Source organism: Heteronotia binoei, chromosome 8 (assembly GCF_032191835.1).
Source record: "Heteronotia binoei isolate CCM8104 ecotype False Entrance Well chromosome 8, APGP_CSIRO_Hbin_v1, whole genome shotgun sequence".
Lineage (NCBI taxonomy): Eukaryota > Metazoa > Chordata > Lepidosauria > Squamata > Gekkonidae > Heteronotia > Heteronotia binoei.
Genome location: NC_083230.1, coordinates 6,148,556 through 6,170,617, shown reverse-complemented (window position 1 = coordinate 6,170,617; position 22,062 = coordinate 6,148,556). Strand labels below are relative to the sequence as shown.

Below are 22,062 nucleotides of genomic sequence, written 5' to 3'. Positions count from 1 at the left end.
TTCCAGAGGATCAAACCCTTGGACTTCAGGCCAAACTAGGAATGATGTGGACAACCATATGTATTAACTCACATATTCACCTGTTTGTGTAGAAATTAGATTTCTTCTTGTTATTGTTAAAAAAACAGCACACAGAAAAGCAACAGAGACCCATGAGGTAAATGGAAAGGAGGGAGCAGGGTTTAGCTGCTTGTCCATACCTATGGGCTATCCTTTTTGTTTTATAAATATAAAATAGTTTATATTCTAGACATGGGCTCATTTGGGGAAAGGGCAGAATATAAATTAACTAAATAAAATAAATGAATGAATAAGAACTCAGAGCATCTATTAACAATAAGACCTATGCTCTACGTAATTACTTCATGGAACAACAGATAGACCTGGGATGTGTGACTGCAACCTGCGTTTGTGAGGGCCAGTCAAATCGCCCTGAACCAGCTTGCCTCACCTGGGTTCTCAGTCCTTCACCAATCACGGATTACTGGGCCAGGGTGGTGGTGTTTGCAGGGCTCATTCATGAGTCCTTTTCTTTCAGGGCACTTCCCGGTCCAAATATCATGGGATTGAATGTGTTGGTCTGGTATGGGAAACCAAGGAGAGTTTGGCGATCTGGGTTGTGTACAGGGCGCCCAACAGACCCCCAGAGAGCCTGCCCACCCTGCTGGAGACGCAATCGACCTGGGCTCTGGACTTCCTCAGGTTATTAATCCAGGGGGATTTCAATGTCCATGTTAATGATGCAGCATCCTCGCAGGCCCAGGCTCTGGAACTCAGCCAGTTTGTTTCGGCTCCCACCCACCAGGCCAGTCATACTCTCAACTTGGTCTTTGGAGCTGGGATAACACCGGATCTGATAGCTGTTGATATGGTTCCATGGTCAGATCACTGTGCCCTGAAAGTTCGACTGGACCTGCAGCCCTCCTCCTTTTGGGGCGGTGAACAGATTTATGCTCGTCCGCGGAGTCAACTAGACCCAGAGAGGCTTCGGGAGGCTCTGCAGGATCCAATGCCCCCAGGCGGATCACTAGATGAGTTAGTGGAGGACTGGTACTCCTGGCTCTCCACAGCCATCGACGAAATTGTGCCCCGGCGCCCTCTTCACTGCTGCACCAAAGCAACTCCTTGGTACACCTTGGAGCTGCAGAGGATGAAGCGACAGCTTAGATGGCTAGAGCAAGTGTGGCGGAGGTCTTATGACGAGGAGTCTAGAACTTCTTATAGAACACTTATGAAGGTCTATGAGAAGGCAGTGAAGTCCACTAAAAGAGACTTTTATGCAGTCTCCATTGCATCTGCGAAATTGTGCCCAGCTCAATTGTTTAGAATAATTTGATCATTGACTATAGTGCCAACAGGCAATCAAAAGTTTAGGGAATTGGATATTGGCTGTGAGGCTTTTGCGACCTATTTCGCAGATAAGGTCTCAACTCTCTGCCATAATCTCCCAGCCGCAATTGATACAGTGAGGGAACTGGAAGCCTGTTGTCTGTCTTCAGGTCCCATGTTGAACCACTTCAGCGGTCTCTCTCAGGAGAATGTGGACAGGATCTTGGCTGCAGTGAAGCCCACCACTTGTCCTCTGGACCCATATCCATTCTGGCTTGTCGAGGCAGGTGGGGATGACATTCAGGGGCACTTGGTGGAGATTGTTAACTTATCCCTGGCATCGGGGGTATTCCCAGCCAAGCTTAAAGAGGCAGTGGTTTGTCCACCTTTGAAGAAGTCATCTCTAGACCCTTTGGTTCTAGCCAATTATAGCCCAGTTTCAAATTTACCGTTTCTGGGCAAGATAACTGAGAAAGTGGTGGCAGAGCAGTTTCAGGCTTTCCTGGAAGATTCATCTGTCCTTGGCCCCTTCCAGTCCGTCTTCTGTCCTGGTCACCCTCACAGATGACCTTAGAAGGCATCTGGATCAAGGTGGATCAGTGCTGCTATTGCTTCTAGATCTTTCAGCAGCGTATGACACGGTCGACTATGATCTAATGACCCACTGCCTTGCCAACACTGGAGTCCAGGGGGTGGCCTTACAGTGGTTTTCCTCCTTCCTCTGTGGTTGGGGACAAAGGGTGGCTATCGGTGAGCAGACCTCCCTGCATCACCCATTAGAATGTGATGTACTGCAGGGAGCTATTCTCTCGCCGATGATGTTCAACATCTACATGCGCCCCCTTGCCCAGATTGCCAGAGTTTTGGGGCTGGGTTGTCACCAGTATGCAGATGACACCCAGCTCTATCTGTTGATGGACGGCTATTCAGACTCTGCCCCAGGCCATCTAACCAGGGCATTGGAAGCAGTGGCTGGTCGGTTGCAATTGAGCCAGCTGAAACTTAATCCTACCAAGATGGAGGTTCTGTATATGTCGGGGGGGGGGGGGCTAGGATTGGGCATTTGGCTCGCCACCCTAGATGGTGCATCTCTTGTGCCAGCTCAGAAGGTGAGGAGTCTGGGTGTGATACTGGATGCCACCCTCTCTATGGAGGCCCAGGTCACAGCAGTTGCACAATCTGCCTTTTACCATCTGCAGCAGGCCAAACAATAAGCGCCGTATCTGGCTCCCCAGGATTTAGCTACAGTGATCCACACAACAGTCACTTCCAGGTTGGACTACTGTAACTCGCTCTATGCAGGCTTGCCCTTGAGGCTGACCTGGAAACTCCAGCTGGTGCAGAATGCGGCAGCACATTTGCTGACTGAATCGCCTGTATGGGCAAGCAGTCGGCCAATGCTGCGCAGCCTGCACTGGTGGGCAATCGAGTACTGGATCCACTTCAAGGTATTAGTACTGACGTTTAAAGCCTTGTATGGCCTTGGCATACCTGAGGGACCGTCTCTTCCCATATGAGCCCTGGAGGTCATTACGATCGGCCACTAAACATCTTCTGACCATCCCTGGCCCAAGGGACATTTGCCTTGCCTCGACCAGGACTTTTTTGGCCCTGCCCCCGACCTGGTGGAATCAGCTCCCCATAGAGGTTTGGGCCCTCTCGGATCTGTTGCCATTCCAAAGGGCCTGTAAGACGGAGCTGTTCCACCAGGTCTTTGGCTGAGGCAGGTGGGCTTCCCTATCTTGCTATACCATCTAACTGGCCTCTCAACAATGACAACACTTTTACCACCGACTACCAATACTGATTACCATCTGGACTGAGGAGAAAATCAGGCCGATATAGTTGGCATCTTTGGACACCAGGCTGTGTATTTAAGCGTCCACACTATGCACGCTGTTACTGGCTTAACTGTTTTAATGTTTAATGTTTTTAATTGTTTTACTGTTTTATTGTAATAGTGTAATTATTGGTTTCACTGTTTGATATGTTGGAATCTGCCCTGAGCCAAATTTGGGAAAGGGAAGAATATAAATCCACAGAAATAAATAAATAAAAATAGACAAATCAATGATGTATCTTTCTGTTTCCAATGTTATACTTATTTTCGCGTGAGATTTTCCTGCCTGCCTAACCGGAGGCCATGGTGATCTTTTCCACTTGGATGACGAAAAGCAGCATGAGATTTAATGCTGCCATCTGCTGTTTAAATTATGAACTTGTATTTAATTGCTTGGTAAATGGAGTTATCAGGAGCTAGAGGTGATTAACTCATGTACTGACTCTGGAAGCATTACTTTTCCTTATTTCCATTTTCTCTCAAGGTCCCAAGCAACTCGTTTCCGTTGGCACCAACCAGCTCCATTTGATAAGCAACAAACGTGGGCCATTGATAACGTCTATCTCGGTGATGGCTGCATAGATATGTGCAGTGGGCATGGGAGGTGCACTCAGGGGAATTGTGTGTAAGTATTGCAATCCTCACTTGACCTGGTTAGCCCAGGCTAGCCCAATCTCATCAAATCTCAGGAGCTAAGCAGGATTGGCTGTGGCTACTGTTTGGATGGGAGACCTCCAAGGAATACCAGGGTCACAAAAGGGAGGCACGCCACCTCTGAACATCTCTTGACTAGAAAACCCTATGGTGTCACCATAAGTCAGCTGTGACTTGATGGCACTTTCCACCACCACATTTTGATCCCCCATGGGAAACACTGTGGGATTTAATTCAAATTCTAGTTGGGGGTTCCAAGTATGCAGGTGAGAAACAATATTTATTCTTCCAAATTCGAAAGAGCTGCCAAGACAAAGGAAGACTAGCCATAAGGGATATCCAGAAAAAGTCCCAACGGGCCAATCACCTCCCCTCCTCCTCCAAGGCCACCCCACTTCCAAGTGAGAGGTGGGTCTCATCTCACATACTGCAGGTGATTGCCTCTGCAAGGCAGCAGGACTCACTTTGTGTGCAGTGAGTGGCAGCTTCGGCTTGCAGCCAATGCCTGGAGCCAGTCAGGGAAGGGAGCGCACGGCCTGACAAGCCTTGTGCCATGAGGGGATGGAAGCATGTGGCCTAGCCGAGATCCATGCTGAGCAGAGAAGGAGGTACATGGCCCAGCCAAGTCCCACATGGTGAAGGAGACACTTGGGGTTGGTGGGGCAAACGTTTTCTCCCCTCTTCCTTTGGGGGAGTGAACCTTTTTCCTGGGCCAGTTTTTCCTCCCAGTCCACCCCTGTGCCAAGTGTACAATGTTATAAACCGATGACCATATTGCAGCACAAATCTGATGGAAGGCATATTCCTTGCATGGGGCTACTTTGGTACATCTCTTGCTCAGAAAAGACAGGATAAAAGAAAACTGGGAAACTTCACTTTTCATCAGTCCGAGCTGTCTTCATTACAGAAACACCGGAGAGAGTCAAGGGATTCCCTCACAGCAGCAGAGGTGGAAGAATGTCTGCGGAATACATGGCTGGCATTTTAGGCACCTGCCTAGGGTGCCAGCCTTCAAGGGGGCGCTGATTTGGGGACCCCCAACATGATTAGTGGCATCACAGACTGCAGGAGGAGCAGCATGACCTCGTTTGCTGCCACTGGCTGCCTGCTTCACTCCCAGCTAGGTTTGCCCCTGCCCTCAGGCAGCTGCACACTGAAAGGAGTCACAGGGCACTTGCTGGCTGACCTATGCAGCGCCACAAATGGGATATGGCCTCACCAATTTTTTTTAATGTGCACGAGCCTGCATAGGGTTTTACTGCTCGGTAGGAGAAAGCCTAGGCTGGCCACAGGCACACCCCACCAGCTGGCCAGCTTCCAGGTGAGCCACTTGCAACTGGCACACAAAAGAAGGGCCAGCCATTTGTGGGTTGGGCACCACACTTAGAGCCTGCCGGCCATTCGTAGGCTGGGTGCCTGTCTGAGCCTTCCATGCTCCTGCAATTCTGGCGGGCGACAAAGAGTGAGGGTGCACTAGGACCCTGTGGAGCAGACCCTGGTGGCTGCCTGTTGTCAGCTGGCTGTGACTTTCTCGAGGCCGCCAAGAGCCTCTATAAATTTTACCAGCATTTCAGTATCTTTAAAAAAAAAAAAAAAATTATTCGACACCACAGAAAGACGAACATAAAATAAAATTGTATACATACAAAATAGTCAAAAGAATCCTTCTTAAAAATATGTGTACATATATCCTCAAAAAACCCTAAACAAATTGTAACCAAATATTTCGAATTACAACCAAACGGCCTGCCCAAAACTAACCATATTTACATTAGTAACAGAAAATTATAACTCTCACATTTCAAGAGTGAATTTACATAGCAAGGATTGTTGTCTAACTTTTCAATTATCGGAAACCATTTTGCAATAAACTTTTCATGGGCCATGTAGGGATCTATAGAATTAAGACCTGATGCAATTTTTTCCATGGCCATATGGTCCCAAATTTTGGAAAACCATTGATCAACACTTAAATAATTAGGGCTTTTCCATGTGGTAGCTATGACAGATTTCGCTGCTGTCAGCAGAGTTACCAACAATGAGCGATGCCTAGATGGAATTTTCGAATCTAACCAGTTATACAATAATATGAAATCTGGAGTATATGGAGTGCGAACACCCATAATTTCTGACACCTTTTGGATAATACATTTCCAGAAGCTTACGACTTTCTCACATTCCCACCAACAATGGAAAAAAGAAGCTTTCTGGCCACACCCTCTCCAACACAAAGGGGAACAGTCTGGTAAAATACGTGCTAAACGTATAGGAGTATAATACCACCTTAAAAGTATTTTATAATTTAACTGCAAAGTATTGAGTGAATTGGTGTTAAAAGCTTCTGATGACCATATAGAATCCCAATGGTCTGCATCAAGAATCATATCACAATCTCTATGCCAACGTACAACATAAGAAGGCGGCTGTCTAAAATGATCTAACAATAACACGTGATACAATTTAGAGATAGTATGTTTACTGTTTTGGTTAAAAATCATCACGGTTTTGGTTAAAATCGTTCAAAATCAGTTTTAGGACATAATTTAGCTGCTAACAACATTGGGGAGTTTAAAAGGTGTGTTAGCTGAGTATACTCAAACCAAGAAGGAAGGCAATTTAGTTTCTTTCTCAGTTCAACCGTTGACAAAATTGAGCTCCCAACGATTAATTGAAACAAGAATTTTATTGAGTTTCTGCTCCAAAAACCGTAAGAGTCCTGCTTTGCCACTGGAACAAACCAGGGTTGCCTCAAAAAGGTAGCAATTAAAGAGATAGGAGGGGCCAATCTCTTGCGATTGTTATCCCATATACTCACTATTGCTTTCAAAAAGGGGCTCTGTAACAGCCAGCTTGGTCTGCATGACCTTTCCAGCCACATATATTCATGGTATTTCAGTGGAGTTAAATGTTGTTCTTCTATTACCACCCAGTCAGGAGTATCTTTAGCATAAACTGCTTTTAAAAAGCCTGAAAGTACCTTCGCTGAATAAAATAAATATAAATTTGGGTAGGCTAGGCCACCACTGTCGGAATGATGGCAGAGAGTTGAGAAAGCAACCCTTGGTTTTTTATAGCTCCATACAAAATGATTCAGTAGGGTTTGCCACCTACTAATGGTACTATGTGGTAAATGAATGGGTAAAGCTCTAAACAAATATAAAAATTTGGGGAAAATAAAAGTCTTAATCACATTCAAATGTTCCAACTTGTTTTAAAAGTTTAGAAATATTAGTGGAGTACACTGTATTCCTCATTTACTTTTTAAGTTTCAAACTTCATAACTAATCCATTTTGACTACACTAGTTTCATCATTACTTCATATTCAGCATAACGTATGTTTGCAACTTTTACATATTCATTAGAACCTTTAATACATAAGTAGTATATCATGGTGTAAAAGAAAGTCTATGATATATCTCATATAGAGAACTCATTTATATTTGTGATATTAAATTTGGAACAGGTTTAAATTCTTCTTCGATTTCATTACCATACATTTGTATATGATATTTTCTCACATTATGTTTGTCTCCTGCTAGCATAATAAACATCCTACTCCATCTTTCCTTAGATTTCGTAATAGACCTGTTTCTCAAATAGGTTAACTTTGCCATTACTGCATATCCAGCAAGTTTATTTTCCCACTCTTCTAAATGTGGACAGATGTCTAATCTCCATTTTGCTGCATAAATAGTTTTAAACTTTAATATATTGGCATATATCAGGTTATAAACAAACAAACAGCTACAGAAATAATAAAAACAGTCATATGCATTGTCTGTACATTGGACAATTGATCCTTGATTACCAGACTCAAAAATAAAGCAACCTTTTCAGTTATTTCAGATAACAAATCATTCAGAAGATGGCAAACCTTTACAGCATCTGAGCAACCTGTCATATTGAACAGAATTGGATCTTGAAACCTAAGGTGTATAGTATCATATAGGGGACAATAAAGAAGAATATGGGACAAGTCAACTTGTTTTAAATTACATATACAAAGTCTTAATGAAAGTGGGATTTTTAGTATCTACCATAGGTAACTGCTGATGGGATTGTATTGCATCTGGAAAGGGTAAATTATGCAGTTTTGGAACATGGAGAGTTGATAAATAAGAAGGCAGATGACCAATAGTTGGAGAAATTCCAAAATTCAGAGGGGAGCAAGATTTATTTGCAGCACTCATTAGTTTTTGTAATATCTAAAATTCTGTGTTTAATTATATAATATGCGTTTGTAAGAGGAAGCATATAAAGAGAATCCATAGACAAACCTAAGGTGATTATTTTCCTCTCTATGCAGGAAATCCATTTGGACGAGGGGGATTCAGACAGCATTTGATATAAATAACTCCCACAGTTAGCGGAATAGTGCACACATAGCCAATATCTGATTGATATAAGCCATGCTCTAGTTTCTAACATATTGAGGCCTGTTTCTAGACAAAGAGTGGCATATGAGACACAGAATGGGAAGCCCATGATTTTCCTAACAAATTTGGAGTGAATTCTTTCAATATTGGACTCAAAGGACTTCTGTTAGTACAGGACCCAAGCTGGAATACCATACAATAGCTGTGAGATTACTTTGGCCTTATAGATTTTTAAAGCCGCTGGAACAAACTGGTTGCCCCTATTAAAGAAAAACCGGGAAATGGCTGATGTAGTAATGGCTGCTAAGTTAACTGTAGATTTACGGTGACATGACCAGGACATATTGTGACTAAAATGGAGACCTAGGTATTTAAAGGAAGAGCCCCGAGGCACAAAATGGTAAAGCTGTAGTACTGCAGTCCGAGCTTCTCTGCTTATGACCTGAGTTAGATCCCAGCAGAAGCTGGGTTCAGCTAGCTGGCCTGAGGTTGACTCAGCCTTCCACCCTTCCGAGGTCGGTAAAATGAGTACCCAGCTTGCTGGGGGAAAGTGTAGATGACTGGGGAAGGCAATGGCAAACCACCCCATAAAAAAGTCTGCATTGAAAATGTTGTGAAACGACGTCACCCCAGAGTCGGAAATGACTGGTGCTTGCACAGGGGACTATCTTTACCCTTTTTTTTAAGGTATTTAAAATGCCTAACCTTTCTATTTCTTTCCCATCAAATAGCCATTTGTGGATTTTACAAGACTTAGCAAAAAACAGAATCTTAGATTTTTCATCGTTCAGATGCAGTTTGTTTTCTTGAAAAAAACTGAGACATTTATTCAACAGTCATCTGAGCCCAACCCTCATACGAGAAAGGATTACTGTGTCATCTGCGTTGAACAAGATGGGTACACGCAAAGAGCTCATTTTCGGGGGGTGGCAGTGTACTTCTGTTGGTACAAGAGCCAAATTGTTGAGGAACAGAGTGAATAAAAAAAGAGCAAGTATGCATCCTTGTTTAATTCCTTTATTGAAGGGAATTTTAGGTGTAAGTTCCCCAGTAGTTGAGGTTTTGATTTGGCAAGTGATGGAGGAATGTAGAGTTATTATTAATTTGAGAAGTCTCTTATCGATGCTCAGTTGATGGAGTTTAATCCATAGTCGCTCTCTATCTACAGAGTCGAATGCCCCTTTAAGGTCCAAAAAAGCTGCATAAAGTTTGGAATTCCTAGGGGTAGTATATTTGTCTGCCAGGTGTGCTAGAGTGATACAATGATCTACAGCTGATTTACCCTTACGAAACCCGATTTGTTCAGGGCCCGAGACTCTTTGCTGGGACATCCAGGGAGTTAATTTAGTTAATAGATGCTTGGTGTATAGTTTGCCTATAATGGAAATTAAACTTTATATATTCCGCATTTTGTGATGTATTTCTTTCCTATATCCTTATGCTTGTTTACAAGTCCACTACATCTGAAAGGTTCCATCTGTGTCTTGACATTTTCAGCATTTTCCTTTGTAGTTTTTATGTGCTTTCTCAATGTCCTTTGCAGTTATATACCATCTGAAAAACATTTTGTACCAATTTTCTCTTAGTGTCTGGCTGACTGTAAATTTGATATCTTTTACCCATAGTAGTTCCCATTGTTGCATAGGTATCTGTTCTTTAAGATTTTGTATCCACTTAACTATACATTTTTTTTTCACTTGTTCATCTTCCATTGCTAGCTGGAGTGGGGCCATAGCTAGGATTTTTTAGGTGGAGGGGGGGCTTTCTAAAAATTCAGAGGGTACCTGAATTTTTAAAAATCCCTCTATCACCTAAAAAATCTATGCCCCCCCAGTCCACAGCCTCCACGTGGCTTGAGAGCCAACCCTGTCAGCAATTCAAATCATGTGGGAGAGCCGGCAAAACCAGCCACCAGCCTCCTCATGCCATTTAAAGGCCTCATCAAACAGCTTCTGCCAGCCCTCCAGTGTGATTTGAATTGCTGGCAGGGATGGCCTTCAAATCAGGCAAGGAGGCCTACAAATCGCACCCAGGGAGGGGGGGTGCTATAAATCATGCAGGGAGACTGGCAGCTGCCCCTGCCACCTCTCCTGTGTGATTTGGATTGTGGGGAGGGAGGAGGAAGAAAGGAATTAAGGTCATCAGTTGGGGGCCCAGAGTTGGGGGGGGCTTCCTAGAAGTTGGGGGCAGGGCCCCATAGCCCCCCCCCCCCCGGTGGCTACAGGCCTGAGCTGGAGTAAAATCTTATATATCTATCATAGTAAATGCTCTTTTTATTTTAAAATCAGTTGCTCAAATTCAGTCACATCTCTTAGAACTCCACCTTCAATACGCATGAGCTCCTTCAGTCTTGAGACTAACTGATAACGTATCAACCATTGAATGTTTACACCTGAAGCTGGGGCCATGGGTGGCAGGGCGGGCGTTCCGACTGTGAGATAATTTACATGGGGGCCCCGAGATTTTGACTGCCTAGGGCTTTATCCGGCACTGCCTCCCAATGGTAGAGAGAGGGAAAGATGTGTCAGTCCGCATCTTCAGCATCTCTGGCCATTGTGTCTGGCTTTGTGGTGATCTCTCTGGAACTGCATTTGGGGGGGGGGAGTGACTCTGGGCCCTCTTCAGCTTGTATCCTCCAAGTGAGGAGCACAGGTGAGTGGGAAAACAGGCGGAGGGAATCCTCTAGCAGGATGCACAGATGCCTCATGATAGTAGAACATACTGTACTCCATCTCAAACTACTTTATCAGTGAGAAAGAGGCACTCATAGAGGGAACAGACCGCCTACTGAGGATGCTTATAGAAAATCTGTTCCACTGAGTTGTTTGCCTTTACTTGTAGGTGTGATGAAAACTGGGGTGGGCTCTACTGTGATGAGCCTGAGATAGCTCTCCCCACCCAACTTAAGGACAACTTCAACCGTGCGCCATCCAGTCAGAACTGGCTAACAATCAATGGTGGGAAACTGAGCACTGTCTGTGGAGCTGTGGCTTCTGGGATGGCTCTTCATTTTACTGGGGTTGGTATATCTGCTGTTCATACTAGTTGTTTTTACATAATTTTGGCATGCAACCCAAACAAGAAGAAATACAAAGTAGTTATAAAATCTGTTTTCATCCAGCATTAATTACGGCATCTTCATCCAGCCATTGGTCATGTGCTAGCAGTAGGGAAACAAGTTCAAAAGGCAGCACATATTAATCTAATAATGCATGGAAGTTATGTTGTAAATCTGTGGTAGTCTGAACAGTTTCTGGCCCTTTACAGATGTTGCATAATTACAGTGAAACCATCATAAGCTTGTGTGCTCATCTCCCTTTGCCTTATTTCTGGAACTCTCACCAGGCCTTAACTGTAGTAACAACAATGATATTAAACAGGGTTAAGATGAGCCAAGGTTCCTACTAAGCAGAATTTGAAGCCAGTTTGAAACTTTGGTTTCCATGAATAGTCCCCTTACTTTAACTGTAGTTAAGCCATTTCTGCTAGTGGAAACAGGATGGTTTTTCCTGATCCTGCCTTCCAGTTCACCCCTCATATATTCCTGGAGTCCTCTGCCTCATTATATACCATCTGAGATAGATATATATCTCAACATTATAAGGAGATCAGCGGGCAGCACTCGGAGGGTGGCAAAGGAGTTTCATTTTGCTCAACAAAGTGCAAAATACCTATTGTTCAGGCTCTATATATGTATTTCTAAAATATAGTCATTTGCTTGTTAAAGGTAGCATTACTATTTAATTCAAGCAAGTTAGATTTCTGATTCAAATCTTGGGCTGGGATCCACAAAGAATAGAATATGTGCATAGAAGAGAACAGTGTGTGCAGCTGGACTTTGTTTCTGGCTTTCATTCCAGTCACATTTACTGCCAACCTACTCTTCATTGTAGACAGAAACTTGTATCTGACCCTGCACATATAGCAAAACAGTAAGCAACACACACACACACACATACACTTACACACTCCTTTTCTTTCTGTCTTTGTATATTATGTCTTTGAGGCCTGGGTTTTGCCTTTGAGAGTAGTCATTTTTCCAAGTTTCCCAATGGAAAGGGATTTTAAGTAATTTGGGCTTTCTAATAAACTAAACAAACAAGAAGCATTATTTTCTCCTAGAAGTCATAACACTGTTTTTCTTTCTTTCTCCAGGGATGCAGCCGATTGTTGGTTACAGTGGATTTAAACCTCACTAATGCAGAATTCATCCAGTTCTATTTTATGTATGGATGTCTGATTTCTCCCAACAGTCGTAACCAAGGAGTTCTCCTCGAGTACTCTGTGAATGGAGGCATTACCTGGACCATCTTAATGGAAATTTTTTATGACCAGTTCAACAAGCCTGGGTAATAAGTATATTCTTGTTGCTTTTACAGACTCAGTCTTGACTATAAGCTTTTCTTACTTAATTTTGAAAAGTCTTGCTTCACTTCAGTAGGTTGGACAGCAGTTGATAGGAAATAAGCCATATATTGGTGTATAGCACCAATGTACCTAGAGAGAGGTGTGGAAGAGAGCATGCTGGACTCACCCCTATTGCCCTGCCCGTTTGTGCACACATTAATCACATATAGGTACAACCCTGTTAGGAACATTCCTTCTCCTACTTGTCACTCTTCAGACCAAAGGATGCCTTCCTGTCCTTCCACTAGGAGGCAGGTTCTCTCTCTTTTTTAAAAAGTTGGTTGAGAGTTCATTGGGAAGCCCAACACACTTCCTCTCTCTACAGTCCATCTTTTCCTACCTTCTCAGTGAATAGTTACAGGTTCTGTCTAGTCTCTTCCTCTTGTTAAGACAGTTGGCTGGTCAATTCCTTGACAAGAAGAACATATAAACATTTCCTGTTCTTTCAGTAAAAAAGACTGAGCAGCTCAAATAACATCACAGGCTAAGGCCTAAGGTAGGGTTGCCAGGTATGACTCAGGAAATATCTGGAGATTTTGGGGGTGGAGCCAGAAGATTTTGGGGGTGGAGCCAGGAACAAGGTCATGATAAGCAGGATCAAACTCCAAATGGAGCTCTGGCTATCACATTTAAAGGGACTGCACACCTTTTAAATGCCTTCCCACAATTAGAAATACTGAGGGATAGGGTACCTTCTTTTGGGACTAACAGAATTTAACCCCCTGGTCCTATCTTTTTGAAACTCCTCCCCTCCCCACCCAAGTTTCAAAAAGATAGGACCAGGGTTAGAAGAGGCACAAGATGCTATGTTGAGAATTTGGTGCCTTTACCTCAAAAAACAGCCCCCCAGGTACCCATGGATCAACTCTCCATTATACCCTATGGGGACCAGTCTCCGTAGGGTATAATGGAGTGCCTAGTGGACATTCAGCATCTCCCCTGCCCCCACTTTCTGATAACCTTAAAGCAAGGGGAAGGCCTCCAAACCAGAGGATCCCCTGCCTCCAACTGCGGTTTGAGCAACCCAATGAGAATCACCGAAAAAGGTAGCAAAAACCAAACCACAGCCTCTGTGTAACCTAAGCCTCGATATATGAAAAAAAAACTTTTTACAACACAACAGTGAATACATTATTTTCAAAGTTCTATTTCATTATCAAAAGTGAATTCTCATAATAATATCCATCCAGTAAGAATAACGTATTTCACAACATCGAGCAGAATAACTCAATATTCGATATTCCTACATTCTTTTAAATTTTCAGTCCATAATTTCATCCATAGTCCATTTAAATTTTACAGATGAGAGTCTTCTGCTCTTGATGTCAGCTTGTGCAAATACACTGTTACTCATCTCTGCTCACCTCTACACCTCTCTTCCTTGAGTCAAGAGGAAACCATTTGTGGGGTGAGAGTTTCAGCCTTGTGGCCCTACTCTAGACATTGGTTCTGTGCTTCTAGCAGATTCTTTTGGGATTACAGATAAAACCTTGTTATAATGCCAGCATGACCTACAATAACAAATAGTATCGTTTGATTTTCATAAGAAAGCAGTTTACATAAGAATACATACATGAAAAGAAAATTGCAAAGAATTCTAGTAGGGCCTAAGAACAACACATTTCTAAAAACAAAAATTGGCTCTGCTGTGTGGCAAAAGCTAAATCAGGATTGAATTCCTTGTCATGGTAACTTGGCAGAGAAAATGTGTCCACTTGAATTGTCCTTGTAGTTAATCATCATTACAGCAATGCACAGAACAGTCATTTAACTCAGCTCTCTCTTTATGATCTGGTGCACAGGCCCGTAGCTACGAGGGGGCCTGTGGGGACACAGCCCCCTGACTGCTAGGCAGGGCCCCCTGACTTGGGGCCCCTAACCAGCCTCCAGGCCTCAGCTGCATCCTTCTCCATTCTGCCATCATCATACAGTTGCTTCTGCTTGCTTCGGAGCCAGAAGAATTCTCTGACCCCTCACCAAACAGAAACAATGGGGCACTTTCAGCTCCCAGGACTGAAAGTTAAGCTCCACCTTGTTTCTGCTTGCTTAGGGGCTGGGAGAATTCTCTGACCCCTCAACAAGCAGAAACAACGGAGCACTTTCGGAGCCCAGGACTGAAAGTTAAGCTCCCTGTTGCTTCTGCTTGCTTAGGGGCTGGAAGAAATCTCTGACCCCTCAGCAAGCAGAAACAATGGAGCACTTTCAGAGCCCTGGACTGAAAGTTAAGCTCCCTGTTGCTTCTGCTTGCTTCGGGGCTGGAAGAAATCTCTGACCCCTCAGCAAGCAGAAACAATGGAGCACTTTCAGAGCCCTGGACTGAAAGTTAAGCTCCCTGTTGCTTCTGCTTGCTTAGGGGCTGGAAGAAATCTCTGACCCCTCAGCAAACAGAAACAACAGGGCATTTTCAGCTCCCAAGACTGAAAGTTAAGCTTCACCTTGTTTCTGCTTCCTTAGGGGCTGGAAAAATTCTCTGACCCCTCAGCAAGCAGAAACAACAGGGCACTTTTGGAGCCCAGGACTGAAAGTTAAGCTCCACCTTGCTTCTGCTTGCTTCGGGGCTGGAAGAAATCTCTGACCCCTCAACAAGCAGAAACAACGGAGCACTTTCGGAGCCCAGGACTGAAAGTTAAGCTCCCTGTTGCTTCTGCTTGCTTCGGGGCTGGAAGAAATCTCTGACCCCTCAGCAAACAGAAGCAATGGAGCACTTTCAGTTCCCAGGACTGAAAGTTAAGCTCTGTGTTGCTTCTGCTTGCTTAGAGGCTGGAAGAAATCTCTGACCCCTCAGCAAGCAGAAACAACGGGGCACTTTCAGTGCCCAGGACCTTGGGCTGACGTTGGGCTAGAGGGTGCCTGCAAGAAGAGGCCGTTTTGGCCCTCAAGTGGGGCGGTGGAGGTAGAGGGCAGATGGCTCCATTGCAGACAGGGCAGGGTAGGGTAGGCTGGTGCACACAAGTGGAGGTCTTGGCTGCAGTCCGGGGCTGGGGATCAGTGGAGAGGTGATGTTCGCCTGCAGGGGTTTTCTGGCCTGGTCTCGCTAGCCACCCGAGTGAGGGTGGGAGCTGCGCTTGGGTAGCCTCAGCTCGCCCTCTAACAGGAAGAAATCCGAATTGGAGGTCTTATAGCCCCAGAAATCAGTTGCAACTTCCACACACACCCCTTGTCCCACCGGTCTTGCCTAGCTGGATCATGCTACAGGTAAGGGCAGGAGAGTGTGCGGCATGTATCTAAACCTCTTGAGTGGCTCCCCACCAGAGCTGCTGGAAGAGGGGTGGAAAGGGATCACCTTGGGGCAGCTGTGGGGAGGGGGGAGGCTGTATGGCAGCGAGCTGGCAGCTTTCCTCAGCGGTGGTAGGAGAGAAAGCCATGGAGGTTGAGGCCACTATGTGCCCCCTGAAAAAAATCAGGGGCCCCCAATTCTTCAAATCCTGGCTGCGGGGCTGCTGGTGCAGAAATAGTGGAGCAAATCATAGAATATGAACAAGTGGAATTTAAAGGGCCATGGAACTGCTTATTTTTCCCTTTTTTAGTTTCTGAAACATACATTTAGATAATAAAAAAAGGTTTCACATAGCCTCTCTTAATTGCTGCTTTTTAGTTTTGTGAACATTCTCCTTCCTCCTGATGCCAAAGAAATGGGAACCCGTTTCCGGTGGTGGCAGCCCAAGCACGATGGCCTTGATCAGAATGACTGGGCTATTGACAACATACTGATATCAGGGTCAGCTGATCAGAGGACAGTGATGTTAGACACTTTCAGCAGTGCCCCTGTGCCACAACATGAACGCTTGCCTGCAGATGCAGGACCCGTGGGGAGGATAGCTTTTGATATGTTCATGGAAGACCAGACAACAGGTAGGAGTCCACGTGGAAGAGAACCTGAGAAGCATGTCAGTGTTGTTTCCCCCCCCTCTTGGCAATATTTATATGCCTTAATTGGTTGCAGGAAAAGCTTCACCTTCAGAATTGCCGCAAGCTGTTTAAATCACAAGAGCACTGCTCAAAACAAAGCTGGTATCTCCAGAACAAGACATAGCAAAAAAAAATGTATTATAATGCAAACTTCTAAAAAATAATACAAACATAGTTAAATAACTTTTGCTTTAGCTTGGAATAATGAAGAAGAACATAAGAGAAGCCATGTTGGATCAGGCCAACGGCCCATCAAGTCCAACACTCTGTGTCACACAGTGGCAAAAAATTTTATATACACACATACACTGTGGCTAATAGCCACTGATGGACCTGTGCTCCATATTTTTATCTAAACCCTTCTTGAAGGTGGCTATACTTGTGGCCGCCACCACCTCCTGTGGCAGTGAATTCCATTATTTCATTATAATTATTTCATTATAATTCATTAATAATGTATTAAAGGTTCAACAATCTTGTAATTGTCTTCAAGTATTAACACAGTCACCAGTTTTAATTCTTAAATGTTTTAAAGTACTGATCAGAATGTTGTTTTCTTAAGTGAATGAGCATTGGCTGTTCCATGATGACTGTTCGATTGAAAGGTTTTGTGACTCTCCTGATGGTGTCATGATGTGTGGTAGTCATGATGGCAGAGAAGTTTATGCTGTCACACATGATCTAACTCCGACAGAAGACTGGATTATGCAGTTCAAGGTAGCAAATTTGATTTCTAAAGCTTACGATGCACTGCTTAAACTACAAAACTGGTAAACAGCTTTTGAATGGTAGAAGGCCATGTGAAAAGTATGGATTTTAGTGCCTGTACTGCTGATTTTTGCTAAATGAAGTACCCTCTGTAATTACTGGGGAACAATAGAAGTTGCTGCAATGGTCATATCAGAATACTCTTTAAAATAAGAATGCAAGAACCACTCTGCTGGATCAAACCAGTGGTCTACCATCATTTTTCACACAGTGGCCAACCAGTTGTCTTGGAGAACATAGAGATCAAGATCTTTACTTGATGTTGCCTCCTGCCACTAGTACTTAGAGGTTTGCTAACTTCTGACTTTGGAGGTTGCCTTGGTGACAATGGCTAGTAGTCAGTCATGGACTTATTCTGCATGAATCTGTTTGATCTCTTTTTAAAACCTTCTATGCTCATAGCTGTCATTGCATCCATTATCACTGAATTCCAACATTTAATTACTCATTGAGTGCTGAGGTATTTCCTTTGTCCTTCCTGAATCTGTTTCCCATCAACTTTATCAGGTGCTCTTGAGTTCTAGTATTATTGGAGAAAACATTCTCTTCATCAACTTTTTATACCTCATATATCCTCTCTATAATAAAAGCACTGTGGAGTGGCCAAATGTAGGTCTCCCATTGACTGAAGGATGTGCATTAACCACTGGCCCATCAACCGCCACTCAAAGTCTGTTGCATTCCATTGGCTGAGGACTTTGGCACTGCTTCACATAGGAGAGAAAGAAAGCCTTCCCTAGATTGGCTGACAGAGGGATGAAGGAAACTGCCACTGAAAGCCTTCCCTTGATTGGCTTAGGGTTCCTCCCCCTCCCCCTCTGGGGAACCAAACAGCCAGAGAGACAAAAAGTTGCATCACTTGCCAGCAGAACAACGACATTTTATTCTAGAAACAGATATAGGGGAAAGGGAGAGAGAAAGAAAGAGAATATGGTATCCTGTATTTAAGACTGGGCCACTGGGGAAGCTGCCTTTGCTTTCCACTCAATGCCTGTCGCTAGTCAACCAACTTGGTCCTGTCAGTAAAAGGTGGTGGGGAGGAGGCCCTTTCAAGACCTATTTAGGTCTTTGAGGGAGAACTCATTGGGGCCACTCCTGACTACAGTTGCCAGCTCCAGGTTGGAAAATTCCTGGAGATTTTGTGGTGGAATCTATGGAAGCCACACTTTGAGAAGGGGAGAGGCCCTAGCTGGGGACCCACCCTCCAAAGCAGTTATTTTCTGCAGTATGGGGAGAAAGATCTGTTGTCTGGGGTTCAGTTGTGATATCAGATCTTTAGCCTCCACCTGGAGGTTTTCTACGCTAGGCATGGCTGACATCTGACTGGCATGACTTAACTAGGCCTTGCTACTTGTTCCAGTTTGGTGTAGAGAGCCAGTTTGGTGTAGTGGTTAAGTGTGCGAACTCTTATCTGGGAGAAACAGGTTTGATTCGCCACTCCTCCACTTGCACCTGCTGGAATGGCCTTGGGTCAGCCATAACTCTCGTGGGAGTTGTCCTTGAAAGGGCAGCTGCTGTGAGAGTCCTCTCAGCCCCAACCACCTCACAGGGTGTCTGTTGTGGGAGAGGAAGATAAAGGAGATTGTGAGCCGCTCTGAGACTCTGAAATTCAGAGTGGAGGGCGGGATATAAATCCAATATCTTCTTCCTGTTCAGCAGCAGCCCCCCATGACAGCCACTGTGACATGACAGTCAGCACTTCAGAGCGGGGTCTGCCAGACCCAGATTCCTACTGTGGACACTGACTGGATGATTTTTGACCATCCAAATACTTTCAGTCTAACCTACCTCACAGGATAGTTGTGCAGTTCAAAAGGGGGAGAGGAAAGTGATGTAAGCTGGTCCCCACTGCAGAGAAAGACTGTCCTTTTCCTAGGCAGAGGCTGCAGTGGGGGGAGGAGATGGAAAGCTGAAGTCAGAGGGGCAGATAAAGGTAGGTTGATGGTTACAGCTGCCTTCTTCCCACACCTTGCCTCCCTCTATCTTTTCCTTCACTCCCCAGCACCCCCAAGGCCATGACACTCACCCACAGTAAATCTCTAGTGCCTGTTGTATTTCTCCCCACAGCAAGCATTATTATTTATAAACCTCAGTCATGTCACCTTAGTTGCCCTTTTTTCAAAACTGAAAAGCCCCGGACTCTTTAGCCTTTCCTCATAGGAAAGGTGCTGCAGTTCTTTAATTGTCTTGGTTGCCCTTTTCTGCATTTTTTCCTTTTTATGCTATATAATTTGGAATGTACTTGAAGCCACAACAACATTTTCAGTCATTTGTTTTTCTCAATAAATTTAAAATAAATTTTATAATATGTACAATAATATTGAAGTAACTAAAACAACAAAAAATCTCTCAACATCAGATATATAGAGCAGAGTACAATTGGCAGATGCAAGGGGTTCATATAGACAAAACTGCTCATTGAGATACCTAGGATTCAAATCATGAAGATCTAAACTGGGGAGTTTTGTTGGATTCTTCCATTGCTTAAAACATAATGCAACTCAGGCCAATTTCACACTCACCTTACTCCACCCTCACGTCCATCTTCTCTGCGCGGCGTCCTCCCGATTTCCCACTATTTGCGCCAGGACTGCAGCAAACATCGTGGGTTTTGTGCAGCAAACGGAAACTGGTTTTTAGTGGTTTCCATTTGCTGCATGAACACTGCAATGTTTGCTGCATCCTCGGCACAAATAGTGGGAAATCAGGAGGACGCTGCGTGGAGAAAACAGACATGAGAGCGGTGTAAGGATGAGTGCAGAATCGGTCCCACTGATCCCTGTTCCAAACCTAAGAAATCAGAATGTGTATTGGTTTAACTATGGCAGTAGGGTGCAGCAGTACTCTGCATATTTAGTAGTTCACCATACAAATGGAAGGAATCTCAGAAGATGTGATAATATAGAAATGTAAAAAAAAAAATCCATATGTAGCTTTCTTCATTGAACTCCAGGAAGATTGTTCATTGAGGCTAAAAAATATTACGAAATTTGTCCTCTTCAATAATGAAGTCTTATTTTCTCTGTCCTTTTGAAACACACTGCTGTAGTGTTACGTTGAACAATGTAGCATGTCTGAGATGGTCAGTAGAAGCAGGCCCTTAAAAGGTTCCACACAAGTCAGATTTTAACCTGTATACATCAAAGTACATTTGCACGGGGTTTTCTTTTCAGATCATTGGACTCATCAAGTGCCTTAATCCCTGCAGTCTACCTACCCATAGTTCTTCAGTCTTCATTATTCCTTGGCCCAGTTGCAGAGCAGATGTAGGCAAGATTTTGGAGTACTGTTCCTGCACAACCTTTTCTCCCACCATATTGTACCAACTCGTTTAGAGGAGATTTAATTTGTGTTGTGTTTTGTTACTAAAGTGGAACTTTGCTTGTTGATTCACCTTTTGCAGTTTTATAGAATTGAAGCACAGGAATCTTGCACACAGGGCCAGATTAACAATTAGGACAAGTAGGCACTGGCTATGGGCCCCCACGCCTTTAGGGGCCCCGGGCCAGCTTTCCCCCGATACTCCCCCCGCTTGCAGCCCTCCCAGCCAGCAACTGAGCCGCTCTTTACCCAACTTGTCTGGTGGAGCTGCTGCTGGCATTGTCATCAAGTTTGCCTCTCTCTGCTTCTCCCCTGCAGCTTTGTCAAAGGGGTTTTTGAGAAGGTGCCTGCAGGCTGTAGGGGTGGTGGTAGAGCAGGCGCTCCAACTCTGAGGGCTCCCCCGAGATTTTGACTGCCTAGGGGCCTTGCTGTTTGCTGTTTGACTGCCTAGGGGCCTCCACAGGGTTTAATCTGGCACTGCTCGCACACTTCATAGCCAAGTTTAAAAATGGATGTAAGTTCCAAACACACAATTCCCAGAGCATGCCTCGTTTGGCCTGAGAAAAACGGCCTGATAACTGAATAAATCATTAATTTATTTGTCATTTATTCCCTACTTTTCTTCCTATTGGGATCTTATGCCCTTCTTTTCAACTAGAGGGTCTTACATCATTCATCCCTCCTCCATCTTAGCTTCCCAACAGCTGTGAGGCAACTTAGAGAGAGTAACTGGCACAAGGTCACACAGTGGGCTTTCTTGGCAGAGTGGGTTTTCAAACCTGGGTCTCCCAGATCCTTCCTAGTCCAACATTCTAACCACTCTTAAGCTCCCCCTTTTTGCTCTTCCATTGACTTGTGATAAAACTTTCCGCTGGCCTCCCCGTGGCTCACTTTCCTTCTTAGAACAGCACAGGGGTCATTTTGTAGAAAAAGAGGTGCTAGAGCTCAGTAGCACAACTCATTTGCATATGCCACACACCCCTGACATCACGGGAAGGGGCACTAAATTATATCAGCTCAGCATCTACCTTAAAATGCTTCTTGAATTATAATTGTCATAATATAATCTTACTCCCATCCAGTGTTCCCTCTAAGCTAAATTAGTGTGAAGTAGCTCACAATTTTTCAGCCTCTGGCTCACCCCTTTTTGTCCTAGCTCAGGAAAAATGGCCCCAGAGCAAACTAATTTATGCAGGAGCTCACAACTTGAATGCCAGGAGCTCACAAGGTAGAATTGTTGCTCGCAAGACTCCACAGCTTAGAGGGAGGATTGCCTCCATCATTACTTTCTCCTATGTGGCCACAGTGGCATGAGGAAGATTTCCATCTGTCTGCTGTATATGTTTTGGTTATTTCCCCATTTTTTTGTGAGGAAAAATATCAGAAAATTTGTCAAATCTTAGAGTTCAGCAAAATTCTTACAGGGGGTTTGAATAATGGATAGGGTTGCCAAGTCC

The 22,062-nt window shown here is 44.3% G+C and overlaps 1 protein-coding gene across 1 annotated transcript in view; it reads left to right on the top strand.

Annotated features, from left to right (window-relative positions):
* The window catches only part of RELN (reelin), a 659,346-nt gene that overhangs the window by 586,121 nt on the left and 51,163 nt on the right, over positions 1-22,062 (top strand). The window contains exons 48-52 of the mRNA XM_060246073.1: positions 3,654-3,794; positions 11,042-11,219; positions 12,356-12,549; positions 16,203-16,459; positions 17,079-17,233. Of these exons, the coding sequence (XP_060102056.1) occupies positions 3,654-3,794; positions 11,042-11,219; positions 12,356-12,549; positions 16,203-16,459; positions 17,079-17,233 (925 nt within the window). The remainder of the gene's footprint in view (positions 1-3,653; positions 3,795-11,041; positions 11,220-12,355; positions 12,550-16,202; positions 16,460-17,078; positions 17,234-22,062) is intronic.